This window comes from Hyperoodon ampullatus, assembly GCF_949752795.1.
Source record: "Hyperoodon ampullatus genome assembly, chromosome: 2".
Taxonomy (NCBI): domain Eukaryota; kingdom Metazoa; phylum Chordata; class Mammalia; order Artiodactyla; family Ziphiidae; genus Hyperoodon; species Hyperoodon ampullatus.
In genome coordinates, this window is record NC_136915.1 from 102,993,870 (window position 1) to 103,017,619 (window position 23,750).

A 23,750-nucleotide genomic window follows, 5' to 3' on the forward strand; every position below is an offset into this window, starting at 1 on the left:
AGACCCTCTGCCCCTAATGCAGATTACGCTGAGGGGAAAGTGGTGAGACTTAGGAGGAGCATTCCTATGTTTCATGGGAAATGAAAATAGCCCTTTGGTTGTTGCTGAACAGCTGTATCCCCGTGGTAGGTTTCCCGTTAGGATGGAATGCAGATCTAGGGCAGGCCGGTGCTGTGGTTGAGGGAGGGGGAAGTCACAGAGCCAGACTTGAAATATACACTAGAATCAGACAACGTATTGCTCTTGTCTCCCAGAATGAGGAGTCTTACCTCAAGCTGAGGCCTTGCTAGGAGGGCTGGGCTGTGTCAGGCTGTGTACGAGCCAGGGTCTGCACTCCTCTCTTGGGCGGGCGTGCTGGAGGGGAGAGGGAGCTGGGCTTTTGGGGACCCCGGGTAAGAAGACCTCAGTGAGGCAAGTGAAGGAAAAGTTTGCGGGATTTGCAGCTGCTGCTCTTCAGCAGAATATAGCGGGCAGTTTTGAGCTGTTTTTTCAATGTGTTCGAGTGTCTGGGGCCCTGGTGACCTGGCCGGCCTCTGGGGGGCAGCCTGGGTGGGTCTGGAAGCCAGAGCTCCCCTCTGTGTTGGGAGCAGGGTACAAGCTAGAGAAGCCACCAGCTCCGGATTGTTTCTTGGATGGTTCTGACTCTTTTCAGACAAACTGATATTCCCTCGCATCGTGTGAAAACTTTGGCTCCCACGCTGGGACTCCGGAGCTTGGCCTGGAGCAAATGTTGCCTTTGGGGCAGGCTGTGGTGTTGGTGGGGAGTGGGGGGACTTGGGGGGTGGGGAGGACCTCCTCTTACCACACCCTCAGCCTCGGTGTTTCCTCAGCAGCTAGAGGCTGCCTTCCCTCTAGGCAGGCAGTGGGGTCCAGGTCACCCCAGTGTCCTGCAGGGCTGGCGGTGGTTCTCCAGACTCTCCACGACGTGGTAGCAGTTCACAAACATAGCCTCCCTTCCCTGCAGAAGCTTCCTGAATGCCTCCCTCAGCAGCCCTCTCTCCCCACATCTAGGACCCAGCAGGCCTGTCCAGCCCTCGGAGGAAGGGCCCCCAGGAACTGTCTGTCAGAGGGGCCAGGAAGGCCAAGGCCACTGGCACTGGAGTCCAGGAAAAAGCCACAGACACAGGTCAGCGGGACGGCTCCCTCCCTGCAGCCTTTATCTGAGCAAGTATCTTAGCACAGAATGTTCTGGTTGGTGTTTCTTGTACGTAAATCTTTATTCCAATTGCAGTAGCTTTGATAGGAAAAACAGGGCCCATTTCGTCACGCTTTCACCTTAATCAAATGTCTCTCATGCCAAAGCTGTCTATGTTTCTAATTTGGACTGGATTTTGGGGCGGCGGGCCGTGGGACAGGGAGAGTTACAGATGAATGAATACCGCCATTTGCTTTTTTTGTCAGAGGGACAATTTGGGCCTGTTCTTACACAAACTAGATAGGCATTTTACCCTGGGGGGAAGGGGAAGGGTAGGAAAGCAAAATTTCCATTTCAAGCTAAGTGCTCTAAGGGGGAAAGTTTTTTGCCTTTGTGGAAAATACAAAAAACAAAACAAAATATAGACAAATAAAAGTTGCCGGGGAAGGTAGCAGCTGGAGAATGGGTAGAGCCCTGCTCCCGGCTGTACCCTGGAGTCCCTGTTGTCTCCCGCTATCTCTAAGACACTCCTGATCCAGTCAGTGATAATGAGCACATCCCCCAGCTTCAAAAAAAAAAACCACAACTAAACAAAAAAAGGAAACTACCCAGCGTGTTGGATCTCTTGGAAGCCTGGGGATCCTGATGCTGGTAAAGACGACACATCTTCCTCCTCTTTCTGCTCGTGCTCCCTGCCCTCACACCCCTCTGCTCCCCTGTCTCTCCCTCTTGTTTAGTGTCCTCTGTCAGGGAGGAGCAAAGAGTCGTGTTCCCTTCTGGCTTGGCCCACCTCTCCTCCACCCCTTTCCCGGTTATCTGTGTTGGTTCTCACTCATCTTTGTCTTTTCTCCCCACACCATCTTCTCTGCAGTTCCCATGACCCCATCCACCTTTGGTCACTTGTGGAAGTCACCCAATTAGGAATTAAAAAGTTATTTTCAGGCCGGCCTCTGGTTCCTCTGATTCTAGGCCGACGTTGGGGCCATTGGAAGTGGCTGTGGGGCCGTGAATGCGTGACAAGAGTGTTGGAGGCCTTCATGTTTTCTTGGGTAATGGAGTCTTTCTGCAGGAAGCCACTGGGGGATAAATTGAGGGCCAGCCATTAGAACTAAGGCAATCTTAACATGAAATCAGATCTACCGTGACAGGCCTCCTGAGATTATTTCATTACAACTCTTCCAGGGAGCTTTTCAGCAAACAGCAGATCTCCCCCTAAAAAAAATGAGCCAGCCTTATGGGTCTTTGGTGCAAGTCTCCTCCTATCTATCTGGTGAGTCCCTGCAGGACCCAGCCTGGGCCCCTCTGAGGTCAGAGGCAGCCCTGTGCCCAGCGGCAGGGATCTGCCTTCTGATGAGGCTCCACAGATTTCCCCGAATGAAGCAATCAAGGCTCGGGAATCTGGGCTGTGGGGTGGGTGATCCAAGGATTAGGTAGCTTTGGCTCTGGAATGCAGAACAAAGTTGCAATCCAGCAGACTTCCATTCCTAATTACACACGGCTAAGGCTAATTTAATCTGAACCTGGTTAGCCTTCCCTGAAGTGTGGCAAGGCTGGCTGGGGGGCGATGTGAGGGTTACAGGTGGGTCTGAGGGAAAGCCAGGGGGTGCTGTGTACCTTTCTCCCTGCAGCCTCCATCCCAAGGCTTGCAGATGGCCACCCTGGGCAAAATGACTGGAGGGCTGGCACACAGGTTGCTTCCAAAAATTTAATAAATAATGGTTCTTTAAAACTGTATAAACTATAAATTACCATGCAGTCCTTATAATTTAAAATAATTTACAGGTTGAGGTAGGGAGGGGCGCCGGAGAGTGTGGAGGAGGGAGCTGGGAGAGGTTGAGGGCTGTTGGCCGGTCAGGCTTTCCTCCCAGCTTTCCTGCTGAGCACACACACGCAGGCCGTGTCGATCCGGATGAACCGCCAGGCAGCCTGCTTGCCATCCATGGTCAGCGCCTTGACGAAGGTGTGGGTCGTGGTACAATATGAGTTCCAGTGCTTCGAGTCGATGCCCCGGCATCCGCTGTCGACGGGATTGGGTTCCCGGCACTTGGTCTCAAAAAAGTACTGTTTGAATACACTGTTGTTGATGTTCACCTCTCCCAACACCATCACCTCCTTGCCCTTGATGTCCGTGGCGGTGGCCTTGTCCCCCACCCACACGCTGACGCTGTCGCACACCGAGAACTCCCCCCGGTGGAAGACAGGGTGGGACGACGACCGCTTGCTCCTGTGAGTCCTGTTGAAGGGGGCGGCCCCGCCGGCCTCCAAGTCCAGATCCTGAGCGTCCGCGGCCGCAGGTGGGGGCTGGGTGCTAAACAGCACGCGGGGTGAACGCAGGCGCCGCTTTTTAAACAGTTCGGGGTCCACGGTGATCTTGCGGGTCTGCCCTGCCACCCTGGCGGCTATCGCAGCTGCCGGGCCGCTGTGGGCTCTGCGGAGGGCTGTGTCAAGGGAGTGCTGAAGGTTAGTCCAGTGGGCTTGGGGGATGGCGTGTCCTGCTGGGACATTGCTCTGGGTGTGCGCTTCTGCCTGGACGCCGATCCAAAGAGCTGTGATCAGAGTGTAGAACAACATGGACATTACGCTGTGCACCTGGAATGAAACAGAAATGAAGATTATTCCACGGAGCACTGGGTGTGGGGCAAGGGCAGTTTCTGGGTCCCTCGGAGTTGACCTCCCAAGAGGATGACGAGGAGGTTTCTCCTGGTGGCTAAAAGCAAGGAGACCCTGGAATTGACCATTCAAATTGAGACGCTTCTGAGAGTGAAGGGCGGTGCTACAACAGTTACACTGGGATGACAGGCTTAAACAGGGCTGGCTCCGGCAACCTGGGTGTCTGGGCACCCCATCTATGGGGTGTGCTTTCCCAGGAAGGGACGGAGCCCCTGAAATTCTGCCCTGTGGTGTGGTATGAACTCGGCAGTGCTGGTTACAGAATTCTTTTGAGTTCTCTGCCTGCCAGCGAGACAGACATGGGCAGGTGGTATGTGTGCACCTGTGTACAACAGGATGGCTGGGGGGTGAGTCTGACACCTCTCCCAGCGCTGTCTCCTGCCCAACGGCTTGACTCCCCTGGGAAGGCAGTGGGCAGGGCTGCTGGGGACTTGTCTTGAAGCCTCATCACTGAACACACCCTCTTCAGACAGTAGCACCGGGTCAGCTCTGAGATCTGGTGACTGAAAACCCATGAAGCACCATGTTTGGCAAAAAAAGTGAACACAGCTCTGGGACCATCTTAACCAGTCCATCTATTCAGCCACCAGCCATCTATTTGCGTCTATAAATGTGATACTGATAATGGTTTCTCTTGGCGTGAGTGATGTTTTTCAGCTTTTCAAATGCATTCGCTTCTAGTTTCTTATTAGTCTGTGAGTTAGGTTAGGATTTATCAGCTCTCTTTCATATGCAAGGAAAGTGAGCCACAGAAATTAACTAACAGGCCTACAGCTGCAAACAAAAACTGGACCAGAAATAGAATCCAAACATGACCCCTTACTAAGCCAGTCTACCCTTCCATCCTTCCTTCCTCCCCCACTTTCTCCTTCATTCTTAAGTGCGTCTTTTTAAAAATTATTTGATCTTACGTGAGAATAGACCAAATGGCATAAGTCATCTGTCCCCACAAGGCACTGCCAGCCCCTCTTAAGCATGTGCCAGATGGGGCTCTGCACTACACTGTACTGCTTCCCCGCCAGCAGCCACCCCCAGGCCAACTAGCTGTGAGACTAGCTCTGTTCTTGAGCTCACTTTCGGTGAGCTCCTGTGCACACCTGTACGTGTGTACCAGCCATCACCTCTGGAAAGCTTCCCCAGATCTTCCTGGTAGGGTTAGAGGCATCCCCTAGAGAGGGTGTTAAACTTCCAATTTGATCCCTCTCCATCTCTCTCCCCACAGGTCATTCTGCTCCCTGCCCACTCTTCCAGCCTGGCATGGGTACCACTTCCTCCTTGAGGTCTGCTCAGATCACCCAGCGAAAAGCTGTCTCTTCCTGTTCTCAGCTTCAGAAGTGTGTGTGTATGTGTGTGTGTCTCTGTGTGTGTCTGTGTGTGTTCTCTCCTACTAAATCAGTGTAGTGGAAAGAACTCTGCACTGCATCTGGGGTTAGGAAATCTTGTTTGGATTCCTAGCCCTGATACTTGTTAGCAGAGGAAAGTCACTTAATCCCCCTGAGCCCTCATTTCCTCATTGATAAAAAGCAGGCAATAAACACTATTTCACAGGGTTGTTGTTAGGATTAAATAGGTGCTCACACACCTATTTAATTCTGAGTCATTCCAATGTCCTGCAGTCAAGGACTTTTTTTTCTTCAATTATATTGCGGCCAATTCACTCTCAAAGCACACTCCATACACACCTTTTCCTAGCACCTAGGTTTACCTCTGTCAGGCCTCTTCTCAAGACTAATATTTGAACCTGTCTCCCCACTGGCCGCAAGGTCCCGGAGGGCAGAGCCTGTCTCATCCACCTGCGCACTAGTCACTCCACCCCTTGTCTCCCATGGCAGTTTGTGCATAACCCTTCGGCCTCTCTGCATGCTGTGGATAATCGTTTACATGTCTGTCTCCCTGAGAGCACTTTGGAAGCGGTGCAATTTGAATTTACTGGGGCCATGTGCAGTGCCTGGCATGTAGTAGGCCCTCAAACTCTATAAGGAAAATGAATGAGAGAGTGAATGGGTATGTCCAGAGCAGCTCACCATCTGCCTTCTTTCCACCATGATGCCTGGTTTCTTTTGGATTTTGTGCCTGTGACCACATGCTGCATTCCTAATCTGTTTTAAAGTGATGCATTCTTCTCTGTAATGTGCTTCTATTCAGCTGGAAATAGACAGCTCTTTGGTGAGATACCAAGAATAAAACCACTAAATTCTTTTCTCTCTGGTTACTTGGAAAAATGTTTGTGTTTGCCCCAATTCTCCAGCCAGCCATGCAGAGGAAGCAGTGACACATCTGACTTTTCGACCATCACTGGTTGTGCTGGCTAATGGTCTTGCAGATAAGTGTCCAGCTGATTAGTCAATTGGCAGCTAATTCAAGCCCTTTGCTTTTGCTCCTTTTCTTGTTTCATTTCTTTCTGCCTCTCAGTACATATTACCTCTCATCAGGTAGATGAAGGGAGAAGAAATGAAATGGAAATTCCTCCCTTTATATCCATGTTAGTAACACTTAGAATTTGGATAGGGAAATGACTAAAAGATTAAAATGTAGGGTTTTGATGGTAATAAGGGACATACTGCTCCCTATTTCCAGTTACCAGAGGTTCCCACCTCATTCTGGAGTCCCCTCTTTGGTGAGCTCATCCTCTTCTAAGGAGTCAACTGAAGTTTCTGTGCAGTTGATGCCCATGCCAGGATCTCTGGTCCAACTCCTCTTTTGAAAGCCCGTTCTGAATCCCCAGCTTTCTGATGGGCAACTCCCCATGGATACTGACATTTTAAATGCAAGACATCCAAAACAAAAATCTTTGTTCTCATAATCCTCACTAGGGTCATCATTCTCCCCTTCCTCCTCTTTACTCAACAGAAGCTGCCCCATTTGGGGCCACTTGATGATTTATGAATTAGTTCCACAGCTACTGTCTCTTGTGAGCATCTCTCCCCATCCTCCTAAACATGTTTCTCTGCATTTCCTTTTCCTGTTACTGGAGCCACCATTCCTCCATTCACCAGCTCCAAGACTCAACTCATGACTGGACTCTGCTCTTTCCTCTTTGACCTCCATCCAGCCCTTTTTGTCTGCTTCAGTAGCATCTCTTTTTTTTTTTTGTATTAAAAAATTTTTTTATTGGAGTATAGTTGGTTTACAATGTTGTGTTAGTTTCAGGTGTACAGCAAAGTGAATCCATATAGATATATCCACTTTTTTTTTTTTTTAGTAGTATCTCTTGAAACTATACTTTCTATTCTCACCTCTATGTTCCCGGTTCAGGTCATGGAACAGTCTCCCAGCTGATGTCCTGCACCCTCGTCTGTCTTCTTCCAATGCCTACCATCCCTGGCCGCCCCATTTAACTTCTTAAAGAACTGCTCTGATCATATCACCCTGCTCAAAGGATCCAGTGGTGAGTGGTTGTCTAGTATGCCACTAGGTTGCTCAGCCTGGCAGACAGACCCTGCTGTCCTTCTCCTCCCTTCACATATTTTGCATTCCAGGCAAACAGAATTCCTCAGAGGCAGTGCCGGCTCTGTGCTTCCCGCCTGTTGCCCTCGGTTCAAACTCTTTTGTGCCAGGCATTCTTCCCTCTGCCCCTCCCTGTGTCTTTTCTGCTCTCCACCTCGGCTGGTCAGAGTCCTTCCTGTTGGCTTTAACACCCACCTTAATAGCCACCTCCACTGGGGAGCTTTTCCTATTTCCAAAGAGACCAGTTCTCTCCCTTCTCCATCTCTAAAAGCATTTCCTTAATGCTCTCTTATGGCAACGTATTCTCCTCTTATCCTCCCACCTAGAGGGTAAAGTCCCTGGAGGCAGAAATGCATCCTGTCCATCTTTGTCGTGTGCACGTGACCTAGCCCTCACAGGGAGCTCCACCTCTTAAGAGTCAGGGAGTGTGTGAACAAGTCTCCTTCTTCTGTGTCCCTTAATTTCTCCATCTGAGTGGTGATGTTTAAGGTATCTTCCAACTCTGACACTCTTTGGGTTTAAGCAATTATACAATTTTCTGCCCTGCCTAGAACTCTGCTGGTTCTACTCAACTGACTACACAGAGTTCTTAAAGCCTAATGTGCTACTCCTCATTGCACTGTCCGGATAACCTGTGGTACCTGGTGGCATTTGATCCCAGTGGAGGTTTGCATCGTGGAGAGATTGTTTTATTGTTTCATTGAGATTTTAAAATATTGCAAATATATCTCTCATTTGGGTCTTAGAGTAAAAGGTTTGTTTTTTTTTTAATTGACTTACTCATAACAGAATGCCCCTATAATCTTTAAAAAATAAAAAAAAGTCTTTCATTTAAAAAATCATGAGTGGATAAGAAAGAAAAGAAAAATTAGTGTGTTTTCTATTCTAGTAATTGAAAGCACAAAGCACGGTCTACAAAAGAACATTGTCTCCTTGACGTGAACCAGGGGAGGAGTTTTATTTACTTATTTTTAAAAACAACCTCTGAAGCCTTTCTCCTGAAGAGATGACAGTTCTCGCTGGGGCTTCACTAAGCAGAGACATGTGAGTGGAATGATTAGCTGGGGAAGATGCAGTTAGGGGCTCACATGATAGAACATGTTCTGTTTAATGTGTGAATGTTCTGTGTTTGTTCTGCTCCCACCAGAATGGAAGATAAATGGCTAAAAGTTGAGGGACCCGTCAGGGGCCTTTTATCCATCTACTCAAAGTCCGCCCAGCTTTCTTCACCCTCTCCCAGGCCGAAGATACATTCTGTGGCTTTCCAGTGGTTCACACACTCCAGTAATAAGAGAAGTTTCCTGCACCAGGTGAATGATTTCACACAGGTTCTGGCCTCACCTGAATAGGTGATGAAGCTGCTGGGCAGAGCTAAGCAACTGGTCCACCTCTGTGGCCAGGACAGCTGATGGCGCTGGGGGACCCGGCGACTGTGCCTTTGGAGGTGCATTGTAGAAGGAGAGAGAGAATTCCTGCCTTTGCGGGAGGAGTGTCGAGAGAGAGCTGTTAGTGATTCTCAGGCTAGAGATTAGATCAGTGAACCAGGGTCCCTAAGCGTTAGCAGGAGAGGAAATCCTCGTGGCTGAGGAAATCCAGCCTCCTCCTCCATTTCACTCGCCACATTACGAGTGCGGGTCAGGAATCATTTCTTGTTTTACACTTGGCCTCCACTTGCAATGTAAACTGGCTGCTGTCTTCAGCCTGGGAGTCAGTTGGGTGTTGGGGCCTGCGTGGAGTGAGCTTCCCAGGGAGAAATTCCTGAGGCTGCAGCACAGAAAGGCACTGACAAAATAAACTCCAGCTCCTCTGCAAGCATCTCCCAGGCTGAATTTATTATGGGGAAGCATGAACTGCAAGGGACGTCAGAGTTGATCAAGGCCAGAGGTTCAGTGCATTAGAGTCACCTGGAGGGCTTGTTAAACCACAGACTGCCGAGCCCACCCCCAGAGTTTCTGATTCAGTAGGTCTGGGGTGGGACCCGAAAAATCTGCATTTCCCACAAGTTCCCAGGTGATACTGATGCTGCTGGTTTGGGGACCACATTTTGAGAACCACTCACTGAGTCCAATCCTTGAACCTTAGAGAGGAGAGAAATGGGCCTTGGAGAGGCTCAGCGACCTGGGGTTATGCAGCTAGTGAGTGGCAGGCTCTGCATGTGGGCGCTTGGCATTGCTCAGCCTCGGCTGCTCTAGAGACGAGAGGCCTGAGGCCGCACACGGACTGTAATTGATGGGCCCTGGGCTGCGTTTACTCAACCTCCAACATCAAAATGAAAATTCTGTTCAACAGGTTGTGAGTTTTACCGTCCTGAAGCCATAAATCCAGATTCCAGGGAATAGTTGGACATTTAATTGTTTTATATCTTGTTTATCAGGTTTCTAGACATCATGCAGACTTGATCCAAAAGCACTTAAAATGCCCACGATAGAAATATGCAGCCAGAAAGCACTAGCAGGTGCAGGCACCTGTGGATTTATTGTCTACTCCAGGATGGAATGGAAACAGAATCTACTGGTCTGAATTCTTAGAGACACATCTTAAAATGAATGAGGAGAGATCATAATTACATCATGATCAATTTAATTGTCTCATTACCCAGCACAACAAACCTAGCAGGTGGTCTTATTCTTCCCATTTTACGGAAGAGGAAACAGAGACACAGTAATAGTAAATAACTTGACCACAGGCAGAAGCCTGGTGGAAGTGGAAGTCACCTCTATCTTCAGACCTGGAGCTCTCCCCACCCTCCACTCCACGGCCAAGGGCATGAAGAGTGATCAGGGGCCTTCAAGCTCATAAGATCACCTGCTCAGACAGACCAGGAGCTGTGTGGAGGGTCTGACCGGCACTGTCTATTTGAGACCCTGTGTTCTGTTCCTTTAGAGGTGCATGGCTCAGATTCTTATCATGTCCTTGGAAGCCATGGGGCCAGCCTGAGAGCAGGGGTGACATCCTCTCCAGATGAGCTAGGAGGGCCACATGTGCTAGGTCACTAGGAGCCACCCGGGTCCTTGCTGATTGACAGCTGGCACCTATGCCCCATCCTCAGCCTGGGGCTCATTTCCAGTTGTCCTGGCAGCTCTAGAGCTAGGAACCTTGGTGAGACAGATGCCTCTCGGGTACTTACCTCAGTGTGGTCAGGACAGAAAGTTGCTCCCTCGGAAAAGCTGTTATTGGGCCCAGACACTGAGCTGAGCTTGGGTCCAGCATGCCATCCAGCCCCTTGGACTGCACGACCCCGGGCCAGGACTCTGTGGGAGGAGAGAGCTGGCATTAGATCGGCGCTTCACCACGTTCTCTAGTAGACGGGTAGCTGTGTCCCAAGCAGGAGGAGAGGGAGGTGCCAACACAACAAACCCTGTTTTCTTTCTTTCTTATTTTTTTAATTAATTAATTAATTTATTTATTTTGGCTGCATTGGGTCTTTGTTGCTGCGCGCGGGCTTTCTCTAGTTGTGGCAAGTGGGGGCCACTCTTTGTTGTGGTGCATGGGCTTCTTACTGCGGTGGCTTCTCTTGTTGCGGAGCACGGGCTCTAGGCACGCGGGCTCAGTAGTTGTGGCACGTGGGCTCAGTAGTTGTGGCTCACGGGCTCTAGAGCGCAGGCTCAGTAGTCGTGGCACATGGGCTTAGTTGCTCCACGGCATGTGGGATCTTCCCGGGCCAGGGCTCGAATCCATGTCCCCTGCATTGGCAGGCAGATTCTTAACCACTGCGCCACCAGGGAAGTCCCAAACCCCGTTTTCTTGAGTGTTGGGACTTTGCCAGCATCAGGACCAAAGGAGAAGACAGAGCTCAGCTACCAAAGTTGCCAGGGGCCTGAACTTGCACAGACCTGCGGCGGCACCTGCCTCTCACTCTTGTGCCAGCGCTCTTGGTTTCTCCCTGGACACAGTCTATGGCTGATCTTACACGCAGTGTCGGTGCTTCTAGTCCCACATCAGAGTCCTGCTCTAGCAGGACCCTAATCCAGGATTGAAATGGAATTATTCTGTACATTATACCCACAGATACAGTAGACCCAATTCTGGACCAGCATAACTAAGGTAAATTACTCAGAAGAAAATGTCCTGACAATTGAGAACACGTTGGTGTTTTGATGAGAATCTAGAACAAGTCATGGTGGCAAAGAAGGCAACCTGACCACTTGATAGATAACAGAGAGCTGTTACAGAACTAAGATGCCAATCTCAGAGTTCAAATTTTAGGAAAGTCACATTTTACGAATCAGGAGCTAGGGAGCAGATGCAATGAGGAAAAAAATTCTATTCAATTTTAGGTTGTAGTTCCTAGAAGCAATGGTAGGTGTCTATTCTTTTACTTCTGTAAACCTCGTATATGTAGGTGTTTCATTCATTCATTCAACATTTCCTGAGCACATATTTCTACTATGTACCAAGTACTATCCTAGGTGCTAGGGACCCAGCAGTGAATAAGATCAACAAGGTCTCTGCTCTTGTGGAGTTTATAGTCTTGTGTAAATAAACATCTTCAGATTCTTTACATGCCCTGCAGGTAAGCAGGGTATGAGGATAGAGAGTGATAGCAGGGTGTAGTGAGGGGCCATTGTAGACAGGGTGCTCAGTGGAGAGTTCTCCAAGGAAGTGGCCTTCAAGTTGATATCTGAAGGATGAGAAGGAATGGGGGAGAGAGCATTCCAGGCAAGTGCAAAGGCTCTGGGGTAGAAACAAGTCAAAGATGCTGGGCATGTAGGGAAGAGACCAAAGACATGAGTTGGAGAGGTAGAAGGATGTAGGGAGGAACTATGGTTTTACCCTATGGGCAGTGGGAAGGGAGTGGAAGGCTTTAAGCTAGAGGGTTACGTGACATTTTTTTGAATGAATGAATGAATGGTTATGTCTATTTGCAGAACTTGTCATAGGGTGGGGTAGCTCTCCCACCAAAAATGTTGTAGAATGACATCTTTATCCTTCCTGTCTAGATTGTCTTTTCAACTCCCCAACCCCTTTTCCCATCATGCCTCTTCCCAGTGGGGGGCTACCCCCACCCCCCATCTTCCTGCAACACCCCCTGTCATCTTGTGCTATGGAAGCAAATGTCAGTGAAGCCACCATGGCCCCCAAGTCCCTGATCACACAGAGGAGCTGGAGGACAAGGAAGTAGAAAGGGCCTTGGGTGGTTTTCCTGCTGTTAAAAGTCATGAAATTAAGGACTGAGATGTTACTATTCCTCTTTCTGACCCACTTTACTCAGAATATCATTTTTCCTCTAGAAGTACCAGAAAAACCTTCACGTACTCAACTGGGGTTCAGGCCTAGAGATGAACACTTACTCAAACACCCTAAAAAACATTAGATTCCATAGCAAAGACCATTTTCAGGCTCCCTCAGGATTGGATTGAGCACAGGAGAGGGAGGATAGCAGGTTCCCCACAGCAGGAGGTGAGTATTCTAGGGTCTTGTTGCATCACTCATGGGAAGAGGATCTGGTCCACAAACCCTTCAGCTGGGTGTTTGGCCAAACCCGATTGATCACCAGATTGGAATCTACAGAGCTGTGTCCTGGCCCATTTTGCTCTCATTTGTGGGTAAGTTGCCAAGTATCTTTAAACATCTCTGAGGCTTCTCCATAGAATGAGGAACCAGCAGGGATGATAGCCAAGGTCTCCTCCAGCTCTGATCGCCTGTGATTCTATGGGCATTAGTGTTTCCAGCCTGCATCCTTACTGAGTGCTTAAGGAATGCTTTTCTGCCTGTCCAAACAGTGGAATTTATTTATTTCATTAATTAAACACTAAACTTGGAGGTGCTGCACCAGCCACTGTGCTAGGTGCTAGGGAAGCAAAGAAGAATGAGACACAGCTCAACTTCCAAGAGCAAGTAAGCTAGAGGTAAGGAAAGCAAACACATGTACAGCATTTAAAGCACAATATGTTAAGTATGATAGATATCTGACATGATATGGAAAATATAGTGGAGGGAGGAGTTTGTTTTATTTGGCCAGATTAGCCAGAGACATATGTTCATAGAGGAAGGAACATTTGAACAGGGTTCTTAAGGATGAATAGGAGAGCATCAGAGAAAAAGGGAAAGGCATCACAGAGCCCCAGAAGTCCAACATGGCTTAAGAGGGAGTCTTGGGGGAGGGTGAGAAAGGTATGTGATGGGCCTTATACAGTAGCAGGTACTTATGAGCTTGCAGAGCTCACTGCTGTGACCTATCTGCTGACTGTACCTTCCTATGTGACACAAAAGGCCTACACTTTAATCTTTGGGACAGTCAGGGAAGTAAGAGTGACTCTCTTTGAAAATATTCTATATATTCCACTGTAAGCCAGGATGGCCTCCAATCCAGCTGATTAGAAGGAGAGAGAAGGTCGATCTAAATCAAACATTCCACAACTCCTAGGCAGACCTGCCTTCTTGGAGGATCAGCTCTAGACCGACCACAAAGGGGTCCCTGGCCATATATCTGCAACCTCTGGGCCAAGCCACTTTCGCATGCCAGGGTCTCCTGCCAACCACATCTAGATGCCTGATTGCTATACTTGAGATCCTGTGTCTTTGGCCTTCTCTTGTTCAGTGGAGGTACAGGTAGTTTACTACTGGAGAGAGCAATTTCCGGTCCAGAATCCTGAAACACTAAGTGATTTTCATAGATATTGTTGTCGTTGTTTTTAGTCTTATGCTAGTGAAGGTTGGGGCTCTGAAATTAAATCCGATTTAAATATTGCAAAGATATTAGGAACAAACAACCCAAATGCATATCTATTCTTAAACTCAGGCGGTAATCACTTAGACAGTTTTCACACTTTTATAAAAGCATGGAAATAAATCCCAGCTCATCTCAGGACAATGTTCTATTCCTTCTTGCAGGGCATGAAAGAATGCTATTGAAACCTGGTGTACCCCTTCTAGACCAGGACAATGCTGGCCTGTCCTGTGTCTCAGGCTTTAAAGCAGTATTTCTCAAAGTGAGGTCTACCATAGTACTGGCAATATCTTGGAACTTGTTAGAAATGCCAATTCTTAGGCTCTACCATAGGCCTAGCAATGCTGAGTGAAACCCAGCAATCCGAGTTTTAATCTCTGCAGGTGATTCTTAGGCACATCCAAATTTGAGAATCACTGTTTTGGAGGGTCCCATTCTGGTCCCCTTCCACTTGCAACCTCTCCCTTGGGTGAGGGATCCAGGGCTGAGAGAGAGTGATAACCCAGAGTCAACCTACTGCTGTAGGGTGCCTGCTTGACTATAACTTTCCATATCACGATCAACATTATGTCTAGACCATGCCCCAGAACCCCTGAGCAGCCAGACTTGAGTCAGCTAGAGCTAAAGCATCTTCTGAAGACCCCCTGACGTCAAGCGTGTTTTTGTGGCCCTCTCTGTTGACACTTGTCTCAGCCTCCCCTTCACTTTCATATGGTCTCAATGATCTTTTGGTCAATTTCAGAATGCAAACTTTGTTTTGTAAAGCTCCCAAGGTGACCCCAAGGAAAAGCCAGGGCTGAGAATCACAGCTGTACAGGAGGAATGGGAAACTTGACACTGGCTTTGATGAGCTAGCAATTAAGAAAAATTATCAAGAAGTTAATATATCTCAGAAAATGTAAAGTGCAGGTATGGTCACATCATAGGCAACAAGAAGGTGTGAGAATATAGCTTGCAGACTCTTGGGGGGATATTGCCCCGTCTCCCCTTCCCACCTCCCCACCCCTGGCAATTGTCTAGATATAATTGACATTTGTGAGTTGGAAGGTTTTCTTTTTACTCCTGGCATGCCACTTAAAATGTTCTTTGGTGTTGGAGCTATGGTTAGCTTATTATTAAGTCCAATGATTATTTGCTGACAGTTAAACGTACCAAAAACTGGGGGATGCTTGACTAAAAAGACTGCTTGGACCGCTCATTCCTCGCAGGTGCTGGGACACAACGGCTAGTCCCAAGAGCAGTTTACACCACATCAAAGATGCTAGAGCAGCTGGCGTGAACTGCAGCCTCTTTCCTCCTAGATTCCACCTGCTGGAGTTCTGTGGGCTGGGAAAACTCACTAGAAAGGCTGGGCATTAAGAACATGTTGCTGAGGGCATAATAATAACTGTTGGTGCTGTCGCTGTGGTTTTCACTGCTGTAACTGTTCCCCTTGATTCTCCCCTCTGTAAGTTCTTTCTCTGAGCCTATACACAAAGAAAATTTGAAATCTTTTACATTGAAAGTCTGTTTTCCTAATTTTTAGCCTAACCAGACATTTTCTAGTATGGAATATGACTGTGGGGTTTGCTGACTAGGAGCTTTTTTTTGGGGGGGGGGGGAATTCAGTTTTGGCCATTTTGAGATCATTTGATGTGTTTTAACTGTTTAGTGGTTTTGGCACATCCAATAGGAAAATAGCATCTGGCAGTAAGGACTCAGGAAGACATTAAGGTTCGGCAAAACCGCTATTCTTTTTGAAAGTTTCGATGCTGACAATTCTAAAGTGCCTTGCCACTTTTCTCTAAAAGAGAAATGGTCCTGTGGCTCTTTTGGAGATTCTCACATAAATTACAAACTCTTCCTAGCATTTCCCAGAGAGGCGGCTCAAGGAAGAAATCATCATGGTGTTGACCTTGAGCTTCAGAATCAAAGAGCATTTGCTACAAACGTGCATGGCCTTCTGGGGTGTGTGGCGGCCCACAGTTTGCCTGTATTTACCCGACTGGATTCATGAGCTGTGGATGCATGAGCTGTGCAATACCAATGCCACAGAGAGGTTTTTGTAACGTGGGTAATTACAACGACACAGATGTGGTAGAAGATAAGGCATCTAAACACACAGCAGCCTTCCATTATAGAGTTGAGGGCAGTACATTTTTGCAAGAATATGCTAGTAAATAGCAGTCCTTGTAGTGTAGCCCATCAGCTTAGTAATACTAATGATATATCTGTAATCTACATTTGAGTGCCAAAAACAATCCAATAGTTTCAAACTCTTCTGCAACCCTAAGAAAACATCTCCTCAGTTCCAACTGGCTGATCCTTAAACCACAAGAAAAAGATCCATTTCAGTTCTGCATTGGGCCTTTCCTGGCTGTTGTTCTAATACTTGGGACTAAGAGGTATTGAGGGAAAGGGGCACTCTCAGGTTGGTTGGGATCAAAGTTTACATCCAACGATACCAGCGCCTACCAAGGCCCCCAGCCCACTGTAGACCGAGATGACCACCTGGGACAGAATACATGAATGGAAACAAAACATTGTCAGTGAATGCTAACTCGGATCCAAGCTCTTTATTCCATTTGCTTTATAGGATTAAATGTCCTCAGCTCTTCTTGAACTAGCCTTTTCCTCTCAGTGTATGGTATGTTTTCCAGGCAACAGGTCAAGCAATATTACAACACATAAGTCTATAATGCAATTCAGATGTAACTTCAGAAATTAAGACAAGCTAAAGATCCATAGCCCTGAGAAAGACCCGGGAAAAATCCTGGCTAAACAGACACACAGTGTTCTAGGGCTTTTAAAAGGCAGGCAGTTCATCCTTCCATTAAAGAGGGATAAGGGACAAGCTGTGGGACTTGAATGTAAAGATCCCAGCAAAAGGCCACCCTTACTCAAAGTGTCCATGAGATGAGGCCATTTCTGTTTGAGCAGCTGGGCTTCAATTTTACTGCAAAAACTGCTGCGACCCAGCCACCCTGCATCAAAGGAAACGTGGATCACAGGTAGCCAGCACCAAACACATCCTGGGGACACCGAGTCCCAAGGGCACGTCAGATGCCATCCTACTCCACACCCCCCCTGGAGTGACAACTCCCTCACTCTTCCGTGCTGACATTTCCTGGCTTGTCTGCTGACTTCACACCCAGAAAATGACTCAAAGTATTAAAGAGATAACTTGGCCCAGCTTTGCCCAGGCATGCAGCACATGTGAATCCTAGGTAACCGGAGGATTACCTAGATAAGAGCTGGAAATGAAGAATTTATTTCCCTGTGTGTGTTTGTCAGGGGGCTTTGGGCTGTTTTAGCTACTTCCTGTGTATGGCTTTAACTATCCCAGCCCCAAGTGGGCACCTACTACACAGATCATATACGCCTGATGGGTAATGTCGGAATGTCAGCGGGCTGGTTAACTGTAATGAGGGGCTATTTGGTGGGCATTTTAAAGCTCACTTTAAAGAGTTTCATCTAGCTCCTTCATTACCTCAGGAGGAAAGGTCAGAGGAGATGAAAACCTGCTGTCCTCCTAAAGTCACTTGATTCTCATACAATTATATTTCAGAACATTCTCAAACTTCTAGCGTTTCTTCTTTTAGGCTTTATTTGACCGTGACATCATGAACAAAAGCAAAACCCTGCACTGGGGAAATTTACTCCAGAGCTAACAAGGGACCCACAGAGTGCATCGTCTCCAGGGACCCAGAACACTGTGGGTAGTTACAAATTCCAAAGATGAAGACAGACAGTTTTCCCTGCTCCATCACCCCCCGCCCCGCTGACACACACAGAGAAAGAAACCAGGCACTCAGCCACTCAAGAGGTAAGTTTAGATGTTTAAGATTCAAAGAAATAAAAACTATTTATTTTAGAATCTCAGTTGTTATTTTACAGAATTATAGGCTGTTAGAGCTGTAAAGAAAGGGCCGCTAGTGACTCTGCACTTCCCTTGATGGCCACGTCAAACAAGGCCCTGAGGCCTGGGGCTGGTTGCATTTTAGCCCCACTGCTTCTCAGCTGTGTGACCTTTAGCAAGTGACTTAACCTCTCTGTGCCTCAGTGTCTCCTCTCAAAGGTCAGAATAATTATACCTTCTACCTTGAGTTGTTGAGAGGCTTAAATAGAATAAGCATTTAGCCCAGTGGCTGGCACCTAACTGTTGCTACATAAATGTTAGCTATTCTTATTAATGCCATTAAAGACATCCAGCTATAATCAGGCAGTGGGTTACTGGCAGGCTTGGAGCAGAACAGGAGGCAATGCCTCCTGTCCATCCCATGCCCTGGTCTGGCTGTCTCTGGCAGGAAGAAATCCTGTTTGTGTTACAGTTGTTGTCTATATTCCAGTCATTTTGGAATGGCTGGCCAGGCACATGCTCAGTGGCCCCGTCTGAGCAAGTGTGGAACACAGTCAGTCGGCAGCTGCAGGATGATTATCTGCAATCATTTGCTGACAAAGATGCTGAGTAACGAGCTAAGACATTTGTTTTTGAAATGATCCATTTTCTTCAGCCTTGTCGTAGTCAGGGACAGGAAGCTACTCCAGCTATGACTAAAACTTGCCAGGCCCTGTACAGTTAATAGCATCTTTGCTTAGGGTGATTGCTGCCTAACAGGGAAAGTGGATCACAAGGAGAATAAAACATGGAGGTATCTTCATGGTCAAATTTATTCTCAGTTATCCAGGGATTTGGGACAGATTTAGGTATCTGCTGGATCGTAACTTTTTGAGGTCTTGGGTGTTTTTCTCTCCATGGGGCAGTCTCAGAGGTTAGGCCCTTAATGAATGTTTATTGAACAGAATTGAAAACTTCCCACAGCTGCACCAGTTTATTCAAAGTAAATCATTATTTCATACTATATTGGTAAATAACAAGTGGTCCCAATTTATATCCCTGGATAACTGGGTACGCCCCCCTTTCACGTTGGCGATGTGGTGTTTTATTTAAGAAGGAGAATGCCCCATTGCTGGGCTGACAGGTGCACTGCTGAGGAACCAAGTGTCTTAGCTCTCAGCAGCCCCTCATTCCGACTTCATTACAAGCACTAAAAAACACACAGGTGTTGGGCAAAACAAACTCCTTATTTCCAGCTTGCTTATTTTTCTTGTTCAGAATTTCTTCAGAGAAAGCTATGCTCCAATCCAGCCACTGGTTATGTTGTGCAATCCACTGGGATGGCAATCACCTCATTGTTTAGTTACAACCCATGAAAAGATGAAGCAAAGAAAGAAAAAGCAGAGCACACATATAGGGAAGGAGGGTGGAGGCTGCACGATGATAATGAAAACCATTTGCTAGCATTTCACTCCTTTCTTTGTGAATCAGCCGAGTTCCTGGCACCAGGCCTCTGTCTGTGAAACAGAGCTGCCCTTCCAAGGCCTTCCAGGGGCTCATCCCACCATATCTGGTCTAGAGTGTCACCCTTTGTCCCCAGGAAGGCGGGTGCTTGACTGGCTGCCCCAGCTCCCTCTGGGCCTGGCTCTGGCCCTCACCTTCTGTCCCAGGGTACCTACCCATCCTGTGTGAATGTGCCCAGCCTCGGTGACTTTTAAGCCCTGCCTGCACCAGATTTGGTGCACTTTGTGTATGCAGGGCTCTCCTCTTTGCCTGCATTGTGTCCACCCATCTGTGTCCAGGACTTGCAGCCCCAGCTTTTTTTTTTTTTTAACTATTTCTACTTTTCTTTCTTTCAGCCGACCTGATTTCTCTATTCTCAAAATACAGACTGAAACATTTTTAAGGATAAAAACCAAAAATAAATAAAAGTTAAAAAATAAAGCATAAAACAAGCAAAAACCTTTCAACAACCCCCCCCCAAATTTACAGCCAGTAGAACAGTATATGTCTGTCTAAGCATCTCTGTTTTGCTTGCATTGTCCCCAAGAGAGGAAGCACCTCGAAATGCACATGTTGTAGTTACAGGCAGAGACCAGCACCAGATGCTCTGTGTACTTGTGCTCATGAAGTCCTAGTACCTAAGTGCCCCACCGCCCTCTGCCTACTTCTCGAATCTATCACAGCATTTATACAAGTCTCTTATTCAGATCCATAGAGCATGGCAGCATTATCTTCAACCATCACCACCACCACCACTATCTCCACCACCATGACTGTCATTTCCACCACCTTGGCTGCCTGCATCGCCATGACCACCACAACCTCCTCTATCCTATCATCATCCATCACCACCACCAGCATCACCACTTCCACCATTTTACCATCACCATTACCACACCCCCACTATCAGTACCACCATCACCATTACTACCATCACCAGTATTACCACCACCACCACAACTAAAGGATTAAAGAACTTTTTGGAGTCAGGCAGAGAAGTCTGACCAGTGTTCCTCAAGGCCTCCTCTTAGGCTGAGCCAGAAGAGGGTCAAGACTGGGGGTCATTTAGTCTCTTCCAAGTAGTTACGTGAATTGTTTACATTCCATATAACTCAACTGAGTGGTGAACAGAGCTGGGTCTAGAAATCAATATTCCTGCTTTCCGTCTGTGTATTCCATCATACTATTTTCCAGCACCCATTCTGGAAGTTGTATTTTTTTCTTCCTTTTTCCTGAGTTTTGTTATTGTTGTTAACTTTGTTCTTCCAGTAACGTAGATGACATTATCTAGTATAGATTTGATAAAATTATCTCAAAAGAGGAGTATCTATGACTATTCAAGGACATTATATATAAACACACATATACTTCAAAAGGTAAAGAAGGAATTAGGTACCTCGTCCTCCAGAATGAGGCCGGTTCTTCCATTTGCCTGTGCAATGTTTGAGGATCAGTGCACCATTGTTGCCGACCATCTTTGAGCTTTTCTATTTGTTCATAATCTGAAGACAATCTGACTTTGCGTTTAGGCCCCTGCAGGAGGGAAAGCTCTCCCAGAGCTCTCCCCTCAGCTTCCAGGAGGTACTCCTCAGACTAGTGGGACTCCATGAAGTGATTGGCTCCCACTTGAAAGAGGGGAGTTCCCTGGGAGTTAAAGGCCAGCCCGAGTGTGGCTCTCTACTGGCCCCTCTGTGCCAGCCAGAGAAGGGCCGCCAGTGTCCCAGGAGAAGGTTAGCTCCCTGGCGTGCTTCTTCCTTATCCACTTGTTCAGACACTGGAAGTTTGAGTTTAGGCTTGTGGGGCAAAAGGTGGGGGGGGTAGGATAGAAGTCCCCCAAAGAGCCCCCTTAAGCCTCTCCCTTAGGCTGCCTGAGAGGCATCAATAAGGACGGAATTACCTATATTTTAGGTGTAAAATTAAATGTGGTATAATATGATGCATTAAAATATGATAAGCACTTCACTAGCATAAACCATGGGTTAAAAGTGAATACAATTACTACCACTAATAATAAATAACAATTATTGGGTATTATGTGCCAGATACTCTACTAAGGGCTTTCTAGAGATTATCTTTTTAAATACTTATTAAAAATCTTCTGAGATCAGTATTACCCCCAGTTTGCAGATAAGGAAACTTCCAGTCGACGAGAAGTGGGGAAGTGCAAGTGCTTAGCGGTTGTGTGAAGGACAAGAGCACAGGGCTGCTCTGTGGTCACTCCTCGTCACTATTCTCCAGACTGCTCACAAATCTGACTGTTCAAAGGAGCAACAGCTTTGTCCTCTGGGCTTTGTATTGATGGCCGATTTCTGCTTCTGTGATATGGATAATGTATAGGTGGGATCCTGCATATTTTCTATTCTTGAATTTACCTAATTGCTTTTAAAAATCGAATGGTGATCTCCTATTTATAGAATACCTTGACTTCTCCACTGCTCTGTTTACAACCTGAGGGAGCCCACAGACACTGAAATGCCCTCCTTGCTGAAATACTCTAACCACCAAGGAACAGATTCTGGATGGACCCACTATTCTGACAGTAATGTAGGTACAGAAGATAGATGCTTAGACTGTGCAGTTGTTTCTTACTGAGCAATTTATAGACATGGGAATGTGTCTATTCCATGTACTCTCATACATTTTCTGGATAAGATTTACTCTTAATTGTGAGACTGTGAGAAAACAAAAAAACAAAAAAACACAGCAAGAAAGGCACTACTCACTCTGGGCTGAGTGTGATTCTCTGTTGGTTGGCTTTTTGGGTGTGAAGACCAAGCCAGAGACTGATGGAGCCAAGTGGAGTCTGTTAAATATTTCCATTCATGGACATGCAATAGAAAACCATCTCATACATTTATAGGAAAGCATCACATATAATATCTTTGTTGTGCTTAATCAGAACCAGGGTAAAATTCCAGTCACCAAGAATAGAAACTTACCCTAATGATTTCATTTTTAGTCCAAAATATACAGTGTTTTCTCTGCCTGCTCTGTTTGTCACTTTCTAAAACAAGAAATTACGAAGCTATGACTTTGGTTTGAGGGATGGGGGAAAGCAGTCAACACTGAACAGAAATAAAGAGAGATCGAATGTCAAGGGTCCTTGGTGGATGAGCATCCAGAAGTGGATTCAGTTTGTGGATTGTTGACTTTATTTCCCAGAACTGTGTGAATTACTCAATCAGTGTTCAACTGTCCATCCAGGCTTCAGGCTCTCAGCAGTAAGTACTTCATATATATATAATAGGAGTGAATCAAGGCAGAGAAGAGGTTGAGTGAGCTACCACCAGTGGTTTGTGTGTGTGTGTGTGTGTGTGTGTGTGTGTGTGTTAGTTTTTTGTTTTTTTTTTTAAGGAAGACATGGTTGTTTTCACTGTTAGTAAATGAAATGGTCTTTTCCAAGAAGACTGAGAATCTCATGCTATGAAAAACAGATAGGACACTAGGCAGAAGAGAAGCACTTCCTTCTGATTTGCCACACTGAATTACATTGAACTGAGTAAATGGTTTAATATTAGGAATCATGCTGCTCTGTGTGCAGCAGATTAATGGTTTTCATTTTAAGCTCTGGGGTGAAAACCTGGCAGCTTCTTTAGCTCACCAGCCTACAGCCTTCAGAAACTCTTTTTGAAAGAGACGGGATTGCTGTCTTCTAACTTCTCAAGAATCGTGTGAACAGGAAGAGTGCAAATCATAAGAAGGCTCTTCACCAGTGAGCAATAGCTGTCACCTACAGGCTGACAGTGACACTTTGGCAGACACACCAGAAGGGCGGACATTGGCCATGAATTATGCGGCTTGGCCCCGTCCCCACTGGGCACCATGGGGGATCTGAGTAATGCTGGCACTGAGGATGGCCCTGGCTCTGGTGCAGGATCTGCAGCTTTCAGTTAGGGGCCAGCCTGGGGCTGGGTCCAGGTCAGGGACAGGGAGAAACGCCTTTCTCGTTTCCCATCAGCTTGGAGCTTGAAGAGTGTTTGTGGCATGAATGAATGAGTTCTGAACAGATGGAATCAGACCAGCCCAATGCCTGCAGGCACTGGGACAAACTCAGTGAGCTGGGGTTCGCCCTGCCCTTAGGAAATCTGATGTCATCATAGAGGGAAACTGAAGACAGGGAATGAGAAAGATGGAACTATAGTAAGAAGCACTTGAGAGAGGAGGAGAGTGGGGCGAAGTACAAGGGCAGTAAAAGAGAGGAGAGAGAGGGCAAGAAAATGACGGAGGGCAGTGGGCAAAGTGAAAGAAGGTGAAGAGGGGGACCCAAAGGGCAAAGCAAGGAGAGGGGAACCAGAGGGAGAAGGAAATGGAAGAAAGACACACAGATTGAGAGAAGACTTTGAAGATGGCCTTGGCCTCAGCTCCAGTGAGAGGGAAGAAATCGCCGCACAAGTCACAAACAGACACACGCTTCAGCCTGTGCTGGTGAGATGTGATTCCTAGATTTGCCTGGAGAAATAGCCCAAGCAAAAGGTAATCAGAGCCATTTATAATTAGCAACTCCCCCC

The 23,750-nt window shown here is 47.1% G+C and overlaps 1 protein-coding gene across 1 annotated transcript; it reads right to left on the reverse strand.

The window, feature by feature from the left end:
- Window positions 1–2,986: 2,986 nt before the first annotated feature.
- On the reverse strand, window positions 2,987–10,496 carry NGF (nerve growth factor; the record flags this gene model as incomplete). The annotated part of the gene is made up of 2 exons (XM_079697689.1): window positions 10,380–10,496; window positions 2,987–3,724 (listed from the first exon to the last, which is right to left on the reverse strand). The coding sequence occupies exon 2, from the start codon at window positions 3,710–3,712 to the stop codon at window positions 2,987–2,989; it is 726 nt and encodes a 241-aa protein (XP_079553815.1). The 5' UTR covers window positions 3,713–3,724; window positions 10,380–10,496.
- Between the last annotated feature and the right edge of the window lie 13,254 nt (window positions 10,497–23,750).